This window comes from Capricornis sumatraensis, chromosome 2, assembly GCF_032405125.1.
Source record: "Capricornis sumatraensis isolate serow.1 chromosome 2, serow.2, whole genome shotgun sequence".
Lineage (NCBI taxonomy): Eukaryota > Metazoa > Chordata > Mammalia > Artiodactyla > Bovidae > Capricornis > Capricornis sumatraensis.
The window spans coordinates 58,763,641-58,786,527 of record NC_091070.1 but is presented as its reverse complement, the minus strand read 5'-3'; the positions used below and the strand labels follow the sequence as shown (position 1 = coordinate 58,786,527).

The 22,887-nt window shown below is 41.0% G+C and overlaps 1 protein-coding gene across 20 annotated transcripts in view; it reads right to left on the bottom strand.

Annotated features, from left to right (window-relative positions):
- Nucleotides 1-22,887, bottom strand: part of TRIM9 (tripartite motif containing 9) — a 122,983-nt gene that overhangs the window by 26,477 nt on the left and 73,619 nt on the right. For 13 of the 20 annotated variants that reach the window (XM_068963613.1, XM_068963618.1, XM_068963615.1 and 10 more), the window contains 3 exons: nt 11,099-11,209; nt 9,910-10,063; nt 1,311-1,468 (listed from right to left, as the gene is read on the bottom strand). In XM_068963613.1, coding sequence (XP_068819714.1) covers nt 1,311-1,468; nt 9,910-10,063; nt 11,099-11,209 — 423 coding nt within the window. The remainder of the gene's footprint in view (nt 1-1,310; nt 1,469-9,909; nt 10,064-11,098; nt 11,210-22,887) is intronic. The other 7 variants (XM_068963614.1, XM_068963620.1, XM_068963626.1 and 4 more) reach the window with 3 other exon arrangements.

Below are 22,887 nucleotides of genomic sequence, written 5' to 3'. Positions count from 1 at the left end.
AAGAGAAGGTGCTTTGGGGTCCGCCTGATCTGACTCATCCTGTGAAATACTGGGCTCTGAACTGACCTCTTTTAGCTTCAGTTTCCTTCTCTGTAAAACTGGGACAAAAATACCTATCTTATGAGGCTGGTGTGTAGATTATATAAGGTCATATGTGCAAACTGACTAGCGTAGGGCCTTGTATTTAGCATGGGTCTGTCAGCTCACTGAATGCTAGTTATTAGCAAATAGGGCTACAAAGATTAAAACCAGGTATTTGGGGTCACAGGAGTCAGACAAGACTGAGCGACTAAACCACCACCACCACATATAGCACTATCCTTATTAAGCTGGCATAATATATTATATATAATATGATATAATATATTCAGTATATTATACCTACTGAGCTCTTTATTCACCAGTATGATTTATATTTAAAAAACAGGTTTGGAAACATGAATGTGGTCTCTCCGGTATGTTTATAATCCACTGATAGCTTCAGGAACTGTCACAAAGATGTCATTCAAAGCAAAAGAGTTTCGAAGTGCAGGAAGGGAAATCATGACTTTTCAGATTTTTCCTCATAGTACAGAGGGAAGAGGGAGGAAACAGGGAAGGGAGGAAGAATGATATTTCAAAAGCTTAAAATAAATACTAGCATAATGCATCGTTAGCATAGGTTAGGTATTTACCTCCCTCTTTAGCTGTACATGTTGCAACATTATGCTGATGTAATGAGTAAAGATAATTTGAGCCCCAAGCACAGCCTCAAATTGACAACTCCTTAGGGGGAATGCAAGGAAGACTGGCGGCTGGGGCTTCAGTATGCTAAGAATTTTATATGAATGATTCAAGTGGCTCTTAACATCAATGCATGAGGCATATGTTATCATTATCATCTCCTTCTTACAAATGAGGACCTGAAGGCTCAAAGAGGTGAGAAATCGGCATAGTCCCACAGCTTTAGGGGCGCGGTTGGGGCTGGAAGGCAGGCAGCCTGACTTCAGAGCTTGCAGGACTGCAGGTACTTTCTCTTCAGAAGGGAGGGGCAATTTCTATTCCGGGACTCCTTCATCCTTCTTCGATGGGACAAGGATGAAGGCCTCAGATGAAGGGTGTGCAAGGCCCTGCTGGGTTGGGTCTGAGGCTCTTGAGTTGGGTCCTCTCTGGTCGTCACCAGTTTGGTTAAGAAGTAGGTTTGGCAACCCACTCCAGTGTTCTTGCCTGGAAAATGCCATGGACAGAGGAGCCTGGTCGGCTGCAGTCCACGCGGTGGCAAAGAGTCTGACTTTGCGATTAAACCGTCAACCATCAGGTTCTCCACTTACCCGGAACTGACCGCCATTGCCGTCATCCAGCTCCAGAATGTATCCTTCCGCGGGCACCGTGGACAGAGGCGGCTGTTTCCAGGACAGCGTGGCGCTGTTGTTGTGGGTGCAGCAGTCCTCCAGCTGCAGGATGGGAGTCGCCGGGACTGGAGAGGAAGCTAAACAGAAATTAGTGTAACCCTGACTTCTGTGGAGCTGTCAACACGTCAGCATCTAGGAATGCTCAACACCCGCTTGTAAACAAGTGGCTGGACTAAGTTTCTAGCCTGGGGAGCGAGGGGACCTGAGTAGGATCTGCCTCACAGAACCTCCACGCGTGGCAATTGTTTCTTCACTGGTGCCTTTCCAAGCTCACAGCAGCGTTTCCTACCTTAACCAGAGAGGAGACGACTGCTGTATTCTCATCCACTTCAGCTTGGAAGGCCTCACCTCTCAGGGTCATCCACTTCAGCTTGGAAAGCCTCACCTCTCAGGGAAATGTTTCCTGTGGTGTCTGGATTTCCCATCTTGCCCACTAAAGCCTTTATAGTTCATCCATAACATGGTTGATACATGTATCGTAAAGTTATTCTGAAACTTAAACTGCATTTAATAAAATGGGGACTGCCTATGCCGAGAAACAACTCTGAAACCACTACGTACATGTCTAAGGTTCTTTCATTTTTTATTAGTGATTCCACTTAAGATTTTGTGCACATAAGTAGCTATAGCTGTGGATTTTTGAAAATTTGGTACCAAGGGATACAAAAGTGATTTCTCAGTTTTTAAACTTCTGAGGAATTTGACAGCATTCTTTCCAGGTAGCTATGCCTTGAAAATGGCACTAGCCCAAGTGTGTTTTTGTGTTGGCGTTTAGCAGTCAACTGTGAGCCGGAGAATACTATGGGAACAGATGGGGGCTAGCAGGGAGGGTCAGAGTGTCCTGACCTTGTGAAAATCTGTCACAGTGTTACTAGTCTCAATACCCCCCTCCCCCTTCTGTGCTGAGTCTTGTATGAAACCTGCAGATTAATAGCGGCTTCAATCATACAGACATACAAATATCAGGGAATGAATAATCCTAGTTCCTAAGGTATGATCTCAGTTGATGAATCTGGGAGCAGTGTTTTCACTAACTGCTTAAAAATAGTTTTCAGCACTAAAACATGATTTTATTTTTGTAGCACTTTTAACATGGGAAAGAATGGTTTGGACCACGTCCAGGGACATTCAGATGAGCAAATGTTAATTGTGGAATACCTGGTATGCTATACCAAAACTGAACTCAGACTGTCATGCCCTAAATTAAATCTGTTCCTTGCCAGTCACCCCAACTAAGAAGAGAGTTACTTTAACAGTGGCTTAGAAAAAGGTTTTATGGTGGATAACCTAGAAAATAAAAGCAGGGGCTAGAATAAAAGAGATGTAAAGGTGAAGTAGGTCTATTATACTTAAGAAGGCTGATACATTACAAGAAAACCATGTCTAAGTTAACACATCAAACATAATTAAATCAAAATTATGACTGGTGAATTGGAGGTCATCAGTTTATGAAAGGAAATCCTGTTTCGAGTTTCAATGGCACAATAAATGGAATCTTATCAGAGAACAATGGCTTTGCAGCCTCAGAGGTCCCAGAACATCTAGATTTGGAGGAAATGCACTGCTGTAGGCTTCCCTGGTGGCCCAGATGGTAGAGAATCTGCCTGCAATGCAGGACACCCAAGTTCAATCCCTGAGTTGGGAAGATCCCCTGGAGAAGGGAATGGCTACCCACTCCAGTATTCTTGCCTGAAGAATTCCATGGACAGAGGAGCCTGGCAGGCTACAATTATGCCGTCAAAAAGAGTTGGACACAACTGACTAACACTTGCACTTTCATTTACTAAATAGACTACAGGACTGACTGGAAAGAGGCGGCAGAAGACAGAACTCCTTTGAATGATTCTAGTGACTTTCTATGCATAATAGATATCATCTAGGAACCTGTTCCCCTGGAGGAGGGCGTGGCAACCTACTCTGGTATTCTTACCTAGAGAATCCCCATGGACAGAGGAGCCTGGTGGGCTACAGGCCATGGGTCTCAAAGAGTCAGACATGACTGAGTGACTAAGCACATCACAGAAACCTGTTACTTAACTGGAGGTTAATTTAAGGTCACTATTTCAGTTAGAAATTTACTTTGTCATTTAAATTTTTTCTATAGTAAAAGAATACCTCTTAACATATTAACAGTGGAGTAAAATCTGACCCTGAATACCCTTTAGAAGGGCTGATGCTGAAGCTAAAGCTCCCATACTTTGGCCACCTGATGTGAAGAGCTGACTCAGTGGAAAAGACCTGATCCTGGGAAAAATCGAAGGCAGAAGAGGGTGAGAGAGGATGAGATGGTTAGATGGCATCACTGATTCAATGGACATGAACTTGGGCAAATGCCAGGAGATGGTGAGGGACAGGGAAGCCTGGTATGCTGCAGTCCATGGGGTCATGAAGAGTCAGACACGACTTTGCGACTGAACAGTAACAACAACAAAATCTGATAAATTTAAGCAAACCGTTCTTCAAAGGGCTTCTAGAGACAGGCAGTCAGTCTCCCTGGGAAATACTTGCTCTTAACTGTTGGTATTGCTAAGGGCCTTCCATAAAATAACAACTCCTTGGACTTTCTTTATTTTATTATCTGCCTTATCAGTCTTCATTTTCCCTTTTTTCATGTTTCAGGCAAGTCTACATTTCACCAGTTTTAAAATCAACAATAAGATCCAGAAAATGGTTTCAACTTGAATCACACAAATGTTTTCAATGTCTCTGATAAGAAACTCAAATTTCCCACATAGTCATAGGTATAATTAAAAGATTCATCGAAATATAGTGTCATGTGTAATTAAAACATGTGAACTTCATTTGTAAGTACTCAGTGTGATACACTTTCAAGGGACAAGGAGCTAGAAAAAAGTCTAACTGGTCTCTAATCTTCAGATCTTAACACTATCCCAAATTTAAACAAATGAACAAAACAAACAAAAAAAGCAAATTAAGAGAGAAAGAGAGGGAAGAGAGAGAGATGGAAGGAACCTGGGAACATCTGCATCTGTCTAAATCTATTTCTCAATGTGCTGAGAATTATTTTTTCTTTTTCCTTATTTACCCCAAAGTGACATTGCATATAAAAGGAAATGTGATAAAATTACAGTCTTGTTAACAAAGACTAAGGCTGGCATTTCAGAACAAGAGATTTTATACTGGGTTTTATATCTTTATTACCCCTCTTCAATTTATTAGGTATAAATTAAATGGTTTACAAGAATCCAGAGTATTTTCAAATTGATTTATCTTATGCTTTGGAAATGGATAGCATTACAGTTGCTGGGCTGAACTCTGAGAGAAAAGGTTTTGTTTTATTGAAATTCCTGTAATTGGAGCTACAATAACTGTCTTAACACATTCATGATCATTCCTGGACATCTTTATTTTTCCTAAATAACTAGTTTCCCTTGACCTGATGAGAATTCTAGTACTCAGTATCCTCCTAGCCTGTGAAATCAAGTTTCCGGCTAAAAATTCGTTTAGACACAGAATGGTAGCTGTTCTTACTGACTTCCTTGGGGTCTGGTGGAGCCTCATCTCAAAATTAAATTCTGCCACTGTGGCCTGTTAATACCAAGGTTTTCAAAAGTCTTACCTTTTTAAGGTCATTCTAGTGCAAATGATCTCTCATGATTTTCATATTTACTTACTTTTCTCTCTAACCCTTCAGACTGACAGCCCTCACACCATCGAGAATTCCTCTGTGTGGGATAACAAGAGTGTGGTGAGGACAAGGGGCAACAGGGAGCTGTGCGGAGCCGCGAGAACGTGTGTGAGGTGGAAACACTGCCGAGGGCCAGGCTGTGGGGCGGAGCTTATGCGTCCACGCATTTAACTTTCAACACCAGCCCACAAGGTAGGTACTGTGATGATCTCTATTTGTAGACAAGGGAACTGAAACACAGGAAGGATTCAGGGTGAGGCAGTGGCAGAGCGGGGTTTTGACGCCCAGCAGGTTGGCTCCCTGGGCTGGATGTTTACATCACTGCCTCTCCAGTCTGGGGCTCAGGAATAGTGAATTAGAGGGAGAGTGCAGGCCTAATTCCAAGAGCAGTGTTTCTTCTCAGTTCCTATAATGTGAACGATAAAGCTTCTCAAGAATTGCTGGTATAGATGATAATAGTTCACCTTCAGAGCTGTAGTGGCTGGGAGAGCAGTGTTACTGTCATCATCTCCGAAGGTTCCTTTGTGGACTGTCATTCCTTTTTATGATGGTTGAACAATACAAATAGCATCTGAGGAAAGTTTAGACTTCAGCACAAGAATGGGCTGTTTCTGGAAAGCTGGCATCAGTACTTTGCTGAGGATAAACTTGCACACAAGGCTTTGAGGACATGAATTCCAGGCCCCCAGAACATGAAAAGATTTCATGCAACTTCCCACATGTCAGGGCTTCCCTGGTGGTTCAGTGGCAAAGAATCTGCCTGCAATTCAGGAGATGCAGTTTTGATCCCTAAGTTGGGAAGATCCCCTGGAGAAGGGAATGGCTACCCATTCCAGCATTCCTGCCTGGGAAATCCCATGGACAGAGGAGCCTAGTAGGCCACAGTCCATGGGGTTGTAAGAGTTGGGCACAACTTAGCAACTAAACCACCACCCCATGTATGCTCATCCCTATCTCTTCCAAACCCCTGGGTGTTCTTTTTCCATGATCTATAGGAGAATCTGTTTAGATCACATTGTCCTTGCCCATGACCTCGGTGCATATTCAGGGCTTTTTAACATTCAACATGAGTTAATGGAGATAAATGTGTCCTTAGGTGAGTAGAGGCACTCAAGAGATTGATATCTGTTGGTCTATGTGTTAAAAAGGCTTGATGGACTGTCAGGTCAATGTATCACCCAGGGTCAGAATGAACACCCTGACATCTGGCGTTTTATTTCAGCACTAACTCATGAAGCTTGGGATACTTTGTGTCCTTAAACAATTCTGGGGTAATAATATTTTTCTGGGAGAGAGTATGTATCTGGAATCTATCCTGAGCCAAGCAACAGAGCCCTTGATAGACTGGCAAAAAAGATATTAAAATTTCCTTCCCATGACCAGGTAAAAGTTGAAAATAGCAATTTAGGATTAAGGAAAAAAATGTTTCTATTACTCTATAATAAAAACAGAAAACAAAGTTTAACTGGTTGTTGTCTACAAAAGAAAAGCCTGAGAGATCAAACACCACTCCCAGTAGTCTGGAAAGAGGGTAAGATGATTTTCTAATCAAAATGCAACTGGAAAAAGGCCCTTACATTTTGTGATGTTTGAACAAAGAGGGTACCAACATTCTTCACTCAGATCTCAATTGCTTGAGGGGGATATGGAATCCAAAAGAGCAGATCAGTTAAATCCTTAGCTAATAAGAGAATAATTTTAGACAATGCATTTTAGTTGAGTAGCAGATGCTGTGAGAATATTTCAAAATGGGCAAGAGACCTATCTTCTCTGATGTTAAAAAAAAAAGGCATCTGAGATAAAATTTCAAAATCCGAGAGATTCTCAAATTTTGAGTCAGGAAGTAGACAGATATTTTAGTTGTAAGTTTGCGTCACAGACTTAAATGCCTATTTCAAGTAACTTTGAAAATATTAAACTTTCTACTAATCCACTTAGCACAACTAGAAATTATATATTAAAACCAACATATTGTTGGTCTTACAATGGTCAGATTAACACCATTTCAAGTGCTGCTTAAATTTGGCTATTATTACATGGATATGAGGGTGCAATTTCTTGAGATATTTTTCCTGACTGTGAAGCTCAGTTTGCTAAACTGACTATGAATATCCTAAGAAAATAAAAAGACCAACAACGCACTAGGCATGGTTGTGTATGTGCTAACAGACATCAAAGGGGCAAGCAAGAGAAGTCTTAACTGCAGGTAACTGAGTTCTGGGCCATGACCTTTAAGCTTTTTCTCTCCTTTAAAAGTGTGACAGATAAAAATTATTCAGATTTTAAGGAGGGCTGGGCTCTTACTGAATTAATTAAATTTAGTGAACACAACACACACACACATGAACATATGAATTAACTCCTCAGAGGGATACTTATCAGAAGTAAATTCACATGAAGTATTAAAAAGAAAAGGAAAATGGAACAATCCAGTCTCATACCAAGTGGCCTACTGTATTAACTTCATATGTAACTGTTTTGGATAATTTTGAATTCTAGGTGAGTTTTTGCTATGAGAGTGTTCCGCACTTTGGCCTTTCACATGCATGGCATTCTCTGCTGTGTGTACAGTCATGTCCACAGTTACGCTTGTGTACAGCCCTAAGTGGCCAAGTGATAATGCTTTAGGAGTGTGATCTGTGATGCACAACACGTGAACCTGTAATTGCTACTTCCAAGGAAGGGCCTGTTTACTCCAATACAGTTGTTACCACTGTGTCAGCTGGCGTGGACTCCACCATGGCAGATGGACATCTCTCAGAATGGATGGGGGAGGAGAGGGCTTTCAGCTGATTAAAGCATCTGAAAGCCCTGAGGCCGCTATGCTCTACCTACCCCTCCTCCTGCCCCTTCACCAAGGCTAATTGGATTGACTCTTTTTTTTTTTTTTCTTCTCTCTTTCACCAAACGCCCTTACATTGCCCTTTTGTGACACATTTTCTCCTCTGAGCTACTTGTGACATAACCTTTCAAAGATTCTACCTTGTTGAAGGAACTGGGGACAGAAAGAGGCTGATGAAGGGGGCTCTGCATATTACTGGGATGGTGGCACACCACAGGCTACCATGTAGGTGTCAACAAATTTTTTTAAAGCCTGAAAGCATTGCTGCAACAACAACAACAAAATTTAATTTCTCAGGATTAAGAGAAGAATTCAGTTACTTCTTAAAGAAGTGGCTTAGTAAGGCACTAATTTTACAGCACAAGCTAGAAGTTGTAGGTGTGGGTTCTGGAACCACGCTCCATGGGTTTGAATTCTGGCCCTGCCAGTCACTAGCTGAGTGAGCCCAGGCAAGTAACCCAGTCTTCCTGCACCTCAATGTCCTCAGCTGCCTACTAGGATTGGGAGAATAAAATGAGTTAATCCATGGAAAGCATTTTGTAATCCATGGAAAGAGTATGTCTGACTTGGTAGGCAGCCAGTAAAAGCTAAATGTTTTTGTTACTACAACAAAGCATTTTTATTTACAATCTATACACTAGTTACTTTGAAAATTAATAAAGGCATATCCCAAAGCAATAAATATTAAACAAAAAGATGAGGAAACTGAAGATAAAAGAGGACAAAACCTCATTAAGAGGATGAGAGAAGTACTGTACATTACCCGGGACAGGAATGTGTGTAGTATAAACCCCTAACACCTGCGGGGTTATATGGTTCTGTCTAATAAAAGGACGTATGCGGATTTTTCTTAAGACACAAAACTTCTAAACCATTGGATTCTAAGTTATTTATTACATGGATGCTTAAATTGGGAGAAGCAAAGAGCAAATCAATTACTTTAGTTTTAAAAAAGATCAGAAAATGACAAAGTCATGGAGATGGAAGCCAGATCAGTGGGGATGGGGGACTAGCGGGGCAGATAAGGGAGAGCATTGATGGAGTAGTTCCGTATCTGGACTGCAGAGGTGGTTACACATGTGATGGCACGGAACTACACATACACACACACTGTACTGATGCCAGTTTCCTGGTTTTGATGTTATGTGACAGTTATGTCAGATGTAACCATGAATGGAAACTGGGTGAAGGGCATAGGGGACCTCTCCTTACTATTGTTGCAACTTACTGTGAATGTATAAGTTATTTCACCATAAAAAGGTTTTAAAAAATCAGAAGTATTTTTCAAATGCAATATTACTTACACTGCCATAAAAATATTATTGCATGGTTGGCTTGAATTTTTACCTTTTCTTCAAAGAGTTATATTCCTTTAGATAATTTTAAGTACTTGTATGTCCCCTCAGCAGATACTACAAATCTTGAGATCTTGCCATACCTCTTAATTTTAGAGACCAAAAAATTTAAAATGTTTAAGTTTTTATTACATACTTTCATTTTCCTTCTGTACCCAGGCTCTCACTTTCCTGACCAGTATAGGCAAGCCAATTCTGATCCTCTCAAATTCCTGCTAATCCATGATCAACTGTCTGCCACTATCTCTGTCCTTGTAGAAGCAGTTTCAATGCTGAACTCCCTTGATTTATATCAATATATCGGGTTTACCGTCTGTAACAAGATGTTATTTATGTACAGTGATGTTCTCTCTTTTTCTTCCTCTAATGCTGAGCATGTGAAATCTCTTATGTCTCTCAAAAAGGCGAGCATTGAGTCCATCTGATTTATCTGACATTCCAGCTACAAGGATATACATTTCCATTACACAATAAGATGGGAGCTATTCCAGATTTTTGTAACACTAACCAGAGGGGTGTGTGTGTGTGTGTGTGTGTGTGTGTGTGTACTTTCTCACCTCTCAGCTGATTTATAAACCTGGTGGCTGCCTTTTGTTTGCTGCAATCTGCAAGCTGCCTTTACCCTGCTTCCAGCAGGGAGTTGCTCTGACTGGGTGGGGCACAGGCACGCACCTTTCATCTGCACGAAGTCGAGCTGGTGGATGGACTGCAGCAGAGGGCTGTTGTCCAGACTCAAGTCGAAGTCTGTGGTCATCCTGGGAGTGAGTGTGCCTTTCCCCCACTGATCCTCAGTCAGGTGCACTCTCCTTATGAGGGCGTCAGAAATCTATTCAAACAAAGAGCATAGCCTAAGAAATACAACCCCACACTGGGCACCCAAATGCTCTTTGGCTCTCCCAGAGTGCTCCACCAAGTGCCTTGGGACCCACATCCTTCCTGTCTCTATGCAGGCAGCGAGGAGCTTCTGATGATGAGAGTAACCTGTGATTTATCGTGAAAATCTGAATACTTCTGGGACTCAGAGGGATCACTATATATAACTAGAAGCTGTTAGTTGCTCTATTATATCATCTGGATACATGATCATGCTATTTATGACTGATTAGTTAAAAGCCAACAACATTCAGTAATGATATGTTAGCAATTAGTGAAATCCACTAGCACCAACAATCATAGGTTTCTGATATGAGCTACAGGTATCAAGTCAAGACCTAAGACCTAATGACTTTTATTAAGTGGTTCAGAGAGGTTGCATATGATCATCTGTAAGATAGGATTTCCTGTATGTCATCTTCATGCATGATCTCATTCTTTGGTAGAGGACTTTTTCATTTCTTATATTTAGGCACCCCCCTCATCATTCTTGGCCAGTTTGGTAGAATGTTAGTTGAAAGGAAGCTACATGTTCCTTAATCAAAGGTCCATTAATCACTGGGATCAAAAGTTAAGTAAAATTTAGCTGACATCACAGCATGTCATTAAAGCAACACTAAAGAAACCATGAGACATCCAAACAATGAAAAAATTTCACTCTGGGAAATCACTGACTTGCCAGAAGGAGATGTAAAGAAGGCAGAAACATGTGTATACTTACATTTCTGACAAAACTGTCCAAGATATTAGTAAAGGGACCCAGTTTTTATGCAAGGTAATAAGTTTGCTTTGGAGGAACTTAGAGGGAATTATGTTTTCATGATCAAACATAAACAAAAACAAATTTAAAAAGCCTTTTCAGTCTTGTAGCCCATGATGGTAGAGTCTTCTGATACCCAGCTAGGTCTGTTGGGAGTCTGGCCTTGACATCATAGAGTCAGTCTTACGGAACATTGAGAATCTGAAGCAGAAACTAGTTGACACTTACCTGCAAAAAGCCACTAGGATCATTTTCCTTAATCACCTCCAGGCAGTACTCCATGAGACCCGTGGTCTGGCGCAGTTTCACTGTGCAGTGAGAGATCTGATCTCGAACCACCTAGGATTGATGAGACAACAGAATGGTCCAAAGCGGCAGAGCATAGAAAAGAAAGCAAACTAGGACTTTGGAAAACTTCTTCAAACCAGAATCCAAGAGCATCATGGAGTGGAACTCAATTTATGAGAATTTTCTGTGGCAGCGTCTGCTGGGAACAATGGCTCTGGAAGACAGATTGGATAACGGCTCTTACAGGGCGGGATCTGTAACAATGGAGCCATCAGAGAGGCACACGGCTGTTGGGCCTCTGGGAAGCTGGTTACCTTGGTGCCTCAAGGGACATCTTGGTTCCATCACAGGTCTCCATCACTCCCCTCTCTGGGAGCTGCTCTAAGTGGGAGGTCATGGGAGGGTCTGTTAAATGAACGAGTGGCCGGAGGTGCAGCTGCAGCGTCTGTTCTGTGACACAGCCACCCACCATCTTTGCTCGCCCTCTACCTGTCCCTTCTAAAGAGCAGATATCACCATCTGAACCCAGATCCTCTCTTGCTCTGATTCTCTTTTCCCTGAGTGGGTGGTAGGGTAAGCCTAGAAGTGGTTGCTGAAAGACAAAGAGCTAATGACAGCAAGTCAGACAAAGATGGATACAGAATCAAGTTATAATCTACTTAGCATCACTCACTGCCTCATTTGGGAAAGCAGTTTTAAAGGCTATTTGCTCAGCGATGAGTCTGCCTGACCTAGAGAGGTATCTCTCTGAACATGCAGGTTCTGCCTCTGGGAAGTTATCTTTGCGTGTCAAGCGCATGACACTCCTTGAAAAATTTCTTTCTTTAGAAATGCTTGTCTTCTGTGTCCCTGCTCAGTGACCCAAATCCTGAAGCAGGTTTTGAAGCATAGAATTGAACAAGGGCTTTCTAGGAACCTATCACTCACCTTGGCAAAAGCCTCAAAGAAACCCCCCAAATCCCCACAGCATTCTGGATTTTATGGGTAATAACTAAAATGGGCTTTAATAATAATTATTTTAAAACTTTCCCTTATTCCTTGTTCAGTTTTGATTATAAATTTATTTTCCATGAAAGACGATTACATCCTGTTTCAAAAACAACAGGAAGATAGGTTTAAAAAAAGCAAATAGTCTCACTACTCCAATGCAAATTTTTAAAGAATTTTGATGTTTCCTGTTAGTTTTTCTCCCTTGAACTAGATTTAGTTATAGTTGCAATTATAGTATGTGACAATTTCACCTCTTTCCCATTTAACACCATATCACAGGCATTTTCTGTGTTGCCACCATCAATAAATGTTACTGACTACAAAAATATTCTATTGAGTGGGTTAAATTTATTTAACCTATTTTTGACAAAGTTCTTTCTAATTTTTTGACAGTTAGTTAATTCATTCAATATTGTTGATCTCTTAATTATTTTATTGTAATAAAATATATATAACATATAACTTAAACCATTTTAACTATTTTTAATTGGATAATTCTGTAGCACTAAGTAAGTTCACATTGTTATATAACCATTACCACCAACCATCTCCAAAACTTTTTCTTCTTCCCAAACTGAAGCCCTGGACTTTTTAAACAATAACTCTACATTCACCCCTCCTCCCAGCCTCTGGCAACCACCATTCTACTTTCTGTCTCTGTCAACCTGACTACTCTAGGTACCTCATCCACGTGGAATCACACAGTATTTGTCCTTTCGTGACCAGTTTATTTCTTTTATGTAATGTCTTCAAGGTTTATTCATGTTGTAGCTTGTGTCAACATTTTTGTCAAGACTGAATAATATTCCATTATATGTATAGACTACATTTTGTTTATCCATTCATCTGCTGATGGACATCTGTGTTTCTTCTGCCTTTTGGCTATTTTGAATAAACTTATGAACATAAGAATACAAATATCTGGGTGAGAGTCTGTTTCACTCTTTTTTTTAGGGAGGGGGTGGTTCACATATCCTGAAGTGGAATTACTGACTTGTATGGTGACTCTATTTTAATTATTTTTGAGAAATCACCATACTACTTTCCACAGTAGCTGTATCGTTTACATTCTCACCAACAATGCACAAGGGTTCCAGTTTCTTTACATTCTCACCAACACTTATCAGTCTGTTTTTTTTTTTTTCCCCAAATAGTAGCCATTCCCTCGTGGCTCAGTTGGTAAAGAATCCACCTGCAATGTGGGAGACCCCAGTTTGATTCCTGGGTGGGGAAGATCTGCTAGAGAAGGGATAGGTTACCCACTCCAGTAATCTTGGACGTCCCTTGTGGCTCAGCCGGTAAAGAATCTTCCTGCAATGTGGAAGACCCGGGTTCAATCCCTGGGTTGGGAAGATCCCCTGGAGAAGGGAAAGGCTACCCACTCCAGTATTCTGGCCTAGAGAATTCCATGGGGTCACAGAGAGTCAGACACAACTGAGCGACTTTTGTTTCTTTCCCATCCTAGTGGGTGTGAAGTGGTATTTCATTGTGGTTTTGATTTGCATTTCCCTAATGACTCATAAGGCTTACCTGGTGGCTCAGAAGGTAAAAAAGCTGCCTGCAATGTGGGAGAACTGGGTTTGATCCCTGGGTTGGGAAGATTCCCTGGAGAAGGCAGGGGAACCCATCCCAGTATTCTTGCCTGGAGAATCTGCACGGACAGAGGAGCCTGGCGGTCTGCAGTCCATGGGGTTGCAAGAGTCGGATATGGCTGACTGACTAAGCACAGCACAGTTTCTCATAATCTTGAGCATCTTTTCATGTACTTACTGTATATCTTACTTGGCAAAAAGTCTGTTCAAGTCATTTGCCCATTTTGAAATTGGGTAGTTTGTTTTTGTTGTCTTTTGACAAGAATTTGCAAATTTTCATGAAGTCCAATTTGTCTACTTTTTCTTTTGTTGCCTATGTCTTTGATGCCATATCCAAGAAATCATTGCCAAACCCAGTGTCGTGAAGCATTTGCCCTATGTTTTCATCTAAGAGTTTTATAGTTCCAGTTCTTACTTTTAAGTCTTTGATTCATTTCAGGTTAATTTTTTGTACATGGCTTTCGGTAACTGTCCAGCTTCATTCTTTGGCATGAAGATAGTTTCCCACCGTCATTTGTTACTAAAACTACCTTTTCCCCTTTGCACGGTCTTGGAACCTTTGTCAAAAATCACTTGACCATGTATGTGAGAATTTACTTCTGGGCTTTATTCGATTTCCAGTGGTCTTCTGTCTCTCTTTATACTAGTACAGTATTTTGTAGCTTTGTAGTACATTTTGTAATCAGGAAATGTGAAAACTCCAATTCTGCCCTTCTTTTTCAAGCTTTTTTTGGCTATTTGGAGTCTCCTAATATTTTGACAGATGATTTGTTATTGCTTTTTAAAATAAAAAAATAAAACGTAGGATTTAAAATCTCTTTATTGGAATTGGTGAAAGAAACCAACTTTGATGTGAAGATTGTTTTGTGATTTTGATTAGGGGGAAAGATCACTTTTAAGTCCACTGGTTGATTTATTTTCTCCTAACAAATTTGGAAAACTCAGCAGTGGCCACAGGACTGGAAAAGGTCAGTTTTCATTCCAATCCCCAAAAAACACAACGCCAAAGAATGCTTAAACTACCGCACAGTTGCACTCATCTCACATGCTAGTGAAGTAATGCTCAAAGTTCTCCAAGCCAGGCTTCAGCAATACGTGAACTGTGAACTTCCTGATGTTCAAGCTGGTTTTAGAAAAGGCAGAGGAACCAGAGATCAAATGGCCTCCATCTGCTGGATCATGGAAAAAGCAAGAGAGTTCCAGAAAAACATCTATTTCTGCTTTATTGACTATGCCAAAGCCTTTGACTGTGTGGATCACAATAAACTGTGGAAAATTCTGAGAGAGATGGGAATATCAGACCACCTGACCTGCCTCTTGAGAAATCTGTATGCAGGTCAGGAAGCAACAGTTAGAACTGGACATGGAACAACAGACTGGTTCCAAATAGGAAAAGGAGTATGTCAAGGCTGTATATTGCCACCCTGCTTATTTAACTTATATGCAGAGTACATCATGAGAAACGCTGGGCTGGAAGAAGCACAAGCTGGAATCAAGATTGCCGGGAGAAATATCAATAACCTCAGATATGCAGATGACACCACCCTTATGGCAGAAAGTGAAGAGGAACTAAAAAGCCTCTTGATGAAAGTGAAAGAGGAGAGTGAAAAAGTTGGCTTAAAGCTCAACATTCAGAAAATGAAGATCATGGCAGCCGGTCCCATCACTTCATGGGAAATAGATGGGGAAACAGTGGAAACAGGGTCAGACTTTATTTTTCTGGGCTCCAAAATCACCGCAGATGGTGACTGCAGCGATGAAATTAAAAGATGCTTACTCCTTGGAAGAAAAGTTATGACCAACCGAGATAGTATATTCAAAAGCAGGGACATTAGATTGCCGACTAAGGTCCGTCTAGACAAGGCTATGGTTTTTCCTGTGGTCATGTATGGATGTGAGAGTTGGACTGTGAAGAAGGCTGAGCGCCGAAGAATTGATGCTTTTGAACTGTGGTATTGGAGAAGACTCTTGAGAGTCCCTTGGACTGCAAGGAGATCCCACCAGTCCGTTCTAAAGGAGATCAACCCTGGGATTTCTTTGGAAGGAATGATGCTGAAGCTGAAACTCCAGTACTTTGGCCACCTCATGCGAAGAGTTGACTCATTGGAAAAGACTCTGATGCTGGGAGGGATTGGGGGCAGTAGGAGAAGGGGACGACCGAGAATGGGATGGCTGGATGGCATCACGGACTTGATGGACCTGAGTCTGAGTGAACTCTGGGAGATGGTGATGGACAGGGAGGCCTGGTGTGCTGCGATTCATGGGGTCGCAAAGAGTTGGACACGACTGAGCAACTGAACTGAACTGAACATCTAGTATGTTTCTGTCAAACTAACACCACTGTCTGTTGGTCTGGGCTCAAGTGATGCAAATTATTATATTATATTTTCATTTTATTATTTTACTTTAAAATCAGGAGGTAAAGAAAGGTTAAGTTTCTGCTTCTTGGGGAAAAAGAAAACATCCATAAGTTAAGCATTTAAAAAAATGCAATGCAGGGGACCTACAGCTATCATACTACTCATTTCTGCTATATGACACTTGACTAAATTGTTCCCAGAAAGTGTTTTTACATTGCAGCAGCCAGTGCATCAATGCTGCTAGGTAGCAGAAACCTCAGCAGTCACCTTTCCCTGTCCCAATGGCATTTGCCGTAGGACTATATAGAAGTGACTGGTACTAAAATTCCGAATAACAAGCACAGGCTGGATCTGAGCACTACAACCCAAAGTAAGCCTCCTTTTGAGGCGAAAAACACTGAACTGTGTTTACTTGCCAGAACATTCAGCTCAATGATAATTTTATGACCAAAATGTGCTGAAATAAATATATTACTCAGGCCTCATAAAATTCTATGTCTGCCTCTATAAATTTCCTTCTCAAGCAAGGTTTATTTGGTGCCAAAGGAGCTGTGGGAGTGCTGGGGGCTCTGATTACTCTTAAGAAGCGTCATTGTTGTGCTGCCAAAGAGTCTGTGAGTTTCAGGAGTGTTTGCTGTTGGCTCCTGCGTTCCATGGTTCAAGCTTCTTGGAAGGACTCAATATCCTGCTTGGCTCACAACTCCCGCTGTTGCTATAGTGCATGCTGGTTCATTTTTAAAACATTTTAATCAAACATTTTGCTATGATCACAGTAACCTGTGATAAAATTCACTGTTAAAAATGAATCAGTGGGGTTCCCAGAAGTAGCATTTTTGGGTGTTTTATAATTAACTTTTAGTTTCTCAGTTAATCTAGCAAGATTTCCCATATTATGGCAATCAGCCAGATAATTAAATCTTTTAAGAGTATAAATATTTTTTTCTGTGAGTGTCTTCATTCAGCTTTCTTACTTGCTACCTTCTACACTTTGTACTTATTAGTACTATTTACTTCTACATTATATATTTTTTAATGAAAAACAATTGCTAGGAAGTCAGGCCATGTCACTTTTTCTTTGAGTTCTATATTTCTTTGCAGTGGCTCTGATGCTCTGGAGAAACCCTTGGCACTGTGTTTTCAGCTGGCTGGATTTAAGGAGTTTCTAAGGAAATGTACATGTTGCAGGAGTGACATGAATCAGTTCAGTTGCTCAATCATGTCCGACTCTTTGTGACTGCATGAATTGCAGCACGCCAGGCCTCCCTGTCCATCACCAACTCCTGGCGTTCACCCAAACTTATGTGCATCGAGTTGGTGATGTCATCCAGCCATCTCATCCTCTGTCGTCCCCTCTCCTCCTGCCCCCAATCCTTCCCAGCCTCAAGATCTTTTCCAATGAGTCAACTCTTCACATGAGGTGGCCAAAGTACTGGAGTTTCAGCCTCAGCATCAGTCCTTCCAATGAACACCCTGGACTGGTCTCTTTTAGGATGGACTGGTTGGATCTCCTTGCAGTCCAAGGGACTCTCAAGAGTCTTCTCCAACACCACAGTTCAAAAGCATCAATTCTTCGGTGCTCAGCTTTCTTCACAGTCCAACTTTCACATCCATACATGACCACTGGAAAAACCATAGCCTTGACTAGATGGACCTTTGTTGTCAAAGTAATGTCTCTGCTTTTTAATATGCTGTCTAGGTTGGTAACTTTCCTTCCAAGGAGTAAGCGTCTTTTAATTTCATGGCTGCAATCACCATCTGCAGTGATTTTGGAGCCCAGAAAAATAAAGTCTGACACTGTTTCCACTGTTTCCCCATCTATTTGCCATGAAGTGATGGGACCAGATGCCATGATCTTCGTTTTCTGAATCTTGAGCTTTAGGCCAACTTTTCCCCTCTCCTCTTTCACTTTCATCAAGAGGCTCTTTAGTTCCTCTTCACTTTCTGCCATAAGGGTGGTGTCATCTGCATATCTGAGGTTACTGAGATTTCCCCCAGAAATCTTGCTTCCAGCTTGTGCTTCTTCCCGTCCCGTTTCTCATGATGTACTCTGCATATAAGTTAAATAAGCAGGGTGACAATATACACCCTTGACGTACTCCTTTTCCTATTTGGAACCAGTCTTTTGTTCCATGTCCAGTTCTAACTGTTGCTTTTGACCTGCATATAGGTTTCTCAAGAGGCAGGTCAGGTGCTCTGATATTCCCATCTCTTTCAGAATTTTCCACAGTTTATTGTGATGCACACAGTCAAAGGCTTTGGCATAGTCAATAAAGCAGAAATAGGAACTAGGAAATAGTCTTCCAGTCTTCATGTGTGTTAAGGGCTAAACCAGCTCTTAGAGGACAGTTAATTAATCTGTGGTCCATAGTTTCAGAGAAAGCCTTCAAAATTTTATCAGCAGTCACCATCTGTTCTGGATGGCAAATCCTATTGATCACTTGAATAGTTTTATTTTGTTAAGTGGCAAATTTATAAAGGTCGTTTTTGGGGGGTCAGGATATGATACTGTACCTATTTGGAAAAGGAGAATTTGAGAACAGACTGTATGTCTCTTTGAATGCTTAGACTTTTTAGTAGCAGAGAGGAACCCATGACAGCTTATATAGTACAAATGTGAAATTTTGTTCAGTCTATCTAGGACTGTATTTTCCACTGCATCTTGAACAGGTCAGTCTCCCATCACTCAGCTCAGGTGATACAAAGAGCAGCTAGAACTGAGATTAATTAAGGGGAATTTCATTATTTTATCTAAATTTCATCTGTCCATCTTACATGTGGCTCTTTAAAATTTTTTCTTCAAATCTTCTTTTTAATAAATACTTTTCTCATAGTATTTTCTCTCATTGTGGGGTCTGGAGAGAGATCACTGTTGAATTTTTAGTCTAAGTAAATACCAACATTCTCTCAATGTTTCAAGACATTCTTTCTTAATATAGATTTCCATCACTGTTTAAAACAGTTTCCTCTAAGTATAATGCAATTCTTTTTTGTTTTTCTAAGATATAAGTACTTTCAAGAAACAAAGAATTTATTCTACACAGGTCCCTTTGGTCAGTGGAGATAGTTTTCTCTATGTGTTCCATAATGTCCTGTCTCAAGATGACTAACTGATACTTGGAATTGACTCACTGGTGATTTTTGGTGAAGTGCTTTGACCAATAGATTCATCTAGTAAAATAAATAATTCTCTTGATTTTCCCCTAGAGTAAAATACTATCTCCTATATTATCATTACATTCATTGAAACTTAGGGACACTTAAATTAATGAAGAGCGTTTTAAACTTCTTACACACCACCATTCTCCCACATGGCTTATGGAAATATGCAAACATTTCCCCCATTCTCTTGATACTGTCTTCTGTAGCAGTATTATTAATTTAACCACCTCGGCGACTAGTCATTTCAAAGACAAATCTGATGCTTTGAGTTTTAATCCATAAAAGGATCATTTAGGCCTATTAAGTAAATAAAACACATGCCTGTCTTTCAGAAGGCTTGAGATTTTAACAGTAAAACTGTGAACTTTCAGTCTCAGAAGTGTGAATGACAATAAGCATTGAGTGGAATATCCAAAGCATGCTCTTAGTGCATAGAATACTGTATTCTTGTACAGAGAAGTTAATGAAGGAAGAAATACAGCCGTTTGGAGAGAGAAGCATCCTGATGTGGCCCCACCCACACAGGAGAACATTTATCATGTACAGAGTCCTACAATAAAAGTGTTGCATCCAGTCTGGTGGTGTTTTGTAGGATGTGAGAAATGGTTTAGTCCATCATCTGTGAAGTATGCTTTAAGTGCCTTCTGGAGCTAAATGTATCTTTCATATATGGACTCAGGCAAAGCACACTAAAGAAGTTCTGTGACTGCCCTTCACTGTCATTACCAGAGTGGGTCGAGGGTGTTCAAAGGCATGTCCCCGAACCGTGGTGAGCTCTAGGTGTATGCCGTGGCATCCTGGTGATTCCATGGGCAACTTGGGCACTCTGTTTCTTATAGGCCCTCTATGGATTTTGCTTCTACACGTGGGAAGCAGAGGACCATGGAATTTGCCAAATGAATTCCCAATTAATGATAGGCTTATCATCAATAATAACTCTGGTTAAATTATTAGAGTTGGTCCCCAGAAAAGTTCTGCTGAGGGCAGTCAAAAATTTTAAGTGTTCCAGTATGCCTAAATTTTTTCAAAGTCTTCACTGTAAAGAGCTAATGGAACGTCTTGCCAGTAGCTTTATTGTAATTGAGTGGACTTTTTAGTTTGTTGCTTTTCTTTCTAGTAATGACTTTAACAGTCAAATCCTACCTAATTATTTTTAAATTCTTTGTGAGCTTGGGCAGACCTTTCCTTTCCTCCTACCTCTCTTCCTCCCGCCTCCCTCCCATCTTCCTTTCCTTCCTTCCTCCTTCTCTCTCTCTCAACCTGATCAAAGGATTATTTACCTATTATGAAGCATTGACAAAATGGCTAAAGTAAGCCGATAATATCCCTAGTGTAAATCTGTACTCTTAATAATATGCCCATATAATTAATTCTTCTTTTTTTTTTTTTTGCTAACATAATGGGAACAAACAGCCAATTCATGGTAAATAATAACAAAGATAATAATGACAATCATGATAATGAGTCTAACAAAACCCAATTGGATTCAAAATCAAGCATTCTATAGACAATTACAATTGGGACATGGAGGCCCTCTATAAAAGTAGAAGCTCTAATAAGCAGTAAGTTTTATCATTTTTATCATTATCCCTCAGCATTCTCACTGAGTAATGTCATTGGTATGTTAACTTACCAACCACACACGGAAATTAAAGATTAGATTTTTTCAGAATGTATTTGAATAACTATAACTATTTTTTTTCTTTAAGAGGATCTAGACTTGGAAGGGACCAAGAAGACATCCATCACTTAGTACTATTCAACACACAAATTCATTCTAAAATATTGGAGAAAGAACACTTGTAAGATGACTGTGGAGTTATTTCAAATCTGAATGTTACATAAATAACAATAATTCTGAGATATTTCTTTGGGCTTATCAAAAGAAAAACGACATTTGTAAAGTTCCTTGAAAGAGCACAGATCTTATTAATGGCACTTTTAAAATGTTGACACAAAGTCCCTGTGAGGATCACAGACAATGAGGATATTTTAAAGCCTTATTTAGCCAAGGAAGACCTGGGAAGGATGTTGACACAACACACACAGTTCAGACATGAAACCTAGGGGCCCAGCTGCCTCTGCTGATAGAGGGAATATTGTCCAAGGCATTAAATGTGACTTAATAATAGTTTTTGAAAGCTCAAAAAGCATTTTTCCCTCCAGTAGCTTTCTGACATTTGATTAGTTTATCACATCCTGAAAGTTTAGGTATTTGGCTCCCAGTGTTTTTTCAAACCACAGAATAGTATTACTGTAATTTAGACAGTGTTCCTAATATAAGGTCACATCTGTATATGCCTCAAAGTCTTGTTTTTAGCTTTTAAAAATAGCCCACCAAGCTTAGTGCACTATTTTGTGTGGTAACGAATTATACTCAAGTCACCATTCCTAGGTTCAGAGATAATTAATCACACTAGGTTAATTCTGCAGCAGGAAGTCTGGTATTATGGAAAATACCAGGAGCACTTACTTCCTCCGTGTTCTGAGTGAGCTATATTTCCAGTCTTCCGGTGACTGCTGTTCAGTTTCTAAGTCATGTCCAACGCTTTGTGACCCCATGGACTGCAGCACATCAGGCTTCCCTGTCCTTCACTATCTCCCGGAATTTGTTCAAACTTATCTCTACTGAGCCGATGTTGCCATACAACCATCTCATCCTCTGTCCCCCCTTTCTCCTCCTGCCCTCAGTCTTTCCCATCATCGGGGTCTTTTCAGGGAAAGATACCCAGTGATAACAACAGTAAAGCTCACATTTTGAGTACTGTGCTTTAAGGGCTTTACAATGCCCTAGGTGGTGCTGACCACGTCTAGTCCTGTTTTCCACACAGGTGAAGGAAATGGAGCTGTAGACGTGTCCACGGTTAGAGACTCAGTAAGTGATACAGTGCTCACACCCTGTTCTCTTATGACCCAGAATCTGGGCTCCTCACCACTCGGTTCCATCTTGCCTCAGAACCAGAACTGCTCCATCTGCTCAAGCAATCGGTTCTTTCAGAGAGGAGCCTGAGTGGATTATAAAGACTGTCTTTATGCACATGGCTTTCCAGCTCCCCTAGCCTTTTGGATGGCTCAAGAAGAGAAAGTTGCCAGAAAAACACACACACAACTCTCCTCTTTGTCAGCAAAAAGCAGGCCCCCAGAGAACTCTGCCAAAGGGAAGCGGAAGACCATAAGATTATCCCCTCCGGACTGTGAGTGATGGGCTAGCCAACAAAGACAGAAAGAAGCACTGTGCCTGGCAAGTGATGTCTATGAAAGGCCAGTCTTTTCTCACAAATCTGAGTAGCAACCGAAGTGACAAGAAAGGAAAGAGGCAGGAGGAGAAAAGCAGAGGGAGGGAGACGTGGATGCTGGCATCAGCAGTCACGGTGACGGCCGCACTGCCTGTTTTTAGAAGCAGTGACAGATACAATCAGCTGCAAACAGCAGAGAAACAAATCACAGAAGGCAGAAGACAGAACAGCTTTGCTGCCGTGGGAGACAACCAGCCACCTGTCTCTGGTTTCTGTCGCCCTTTGGGATCTAGGGCAGGGAACTCCACCCTAGGCAGGGTGGAATGAGGGCAGGCAGCTGCCTCTGCTTAGAGGTCCCTGACCATGCAGGCCACCAGCACTGATGGACTGAC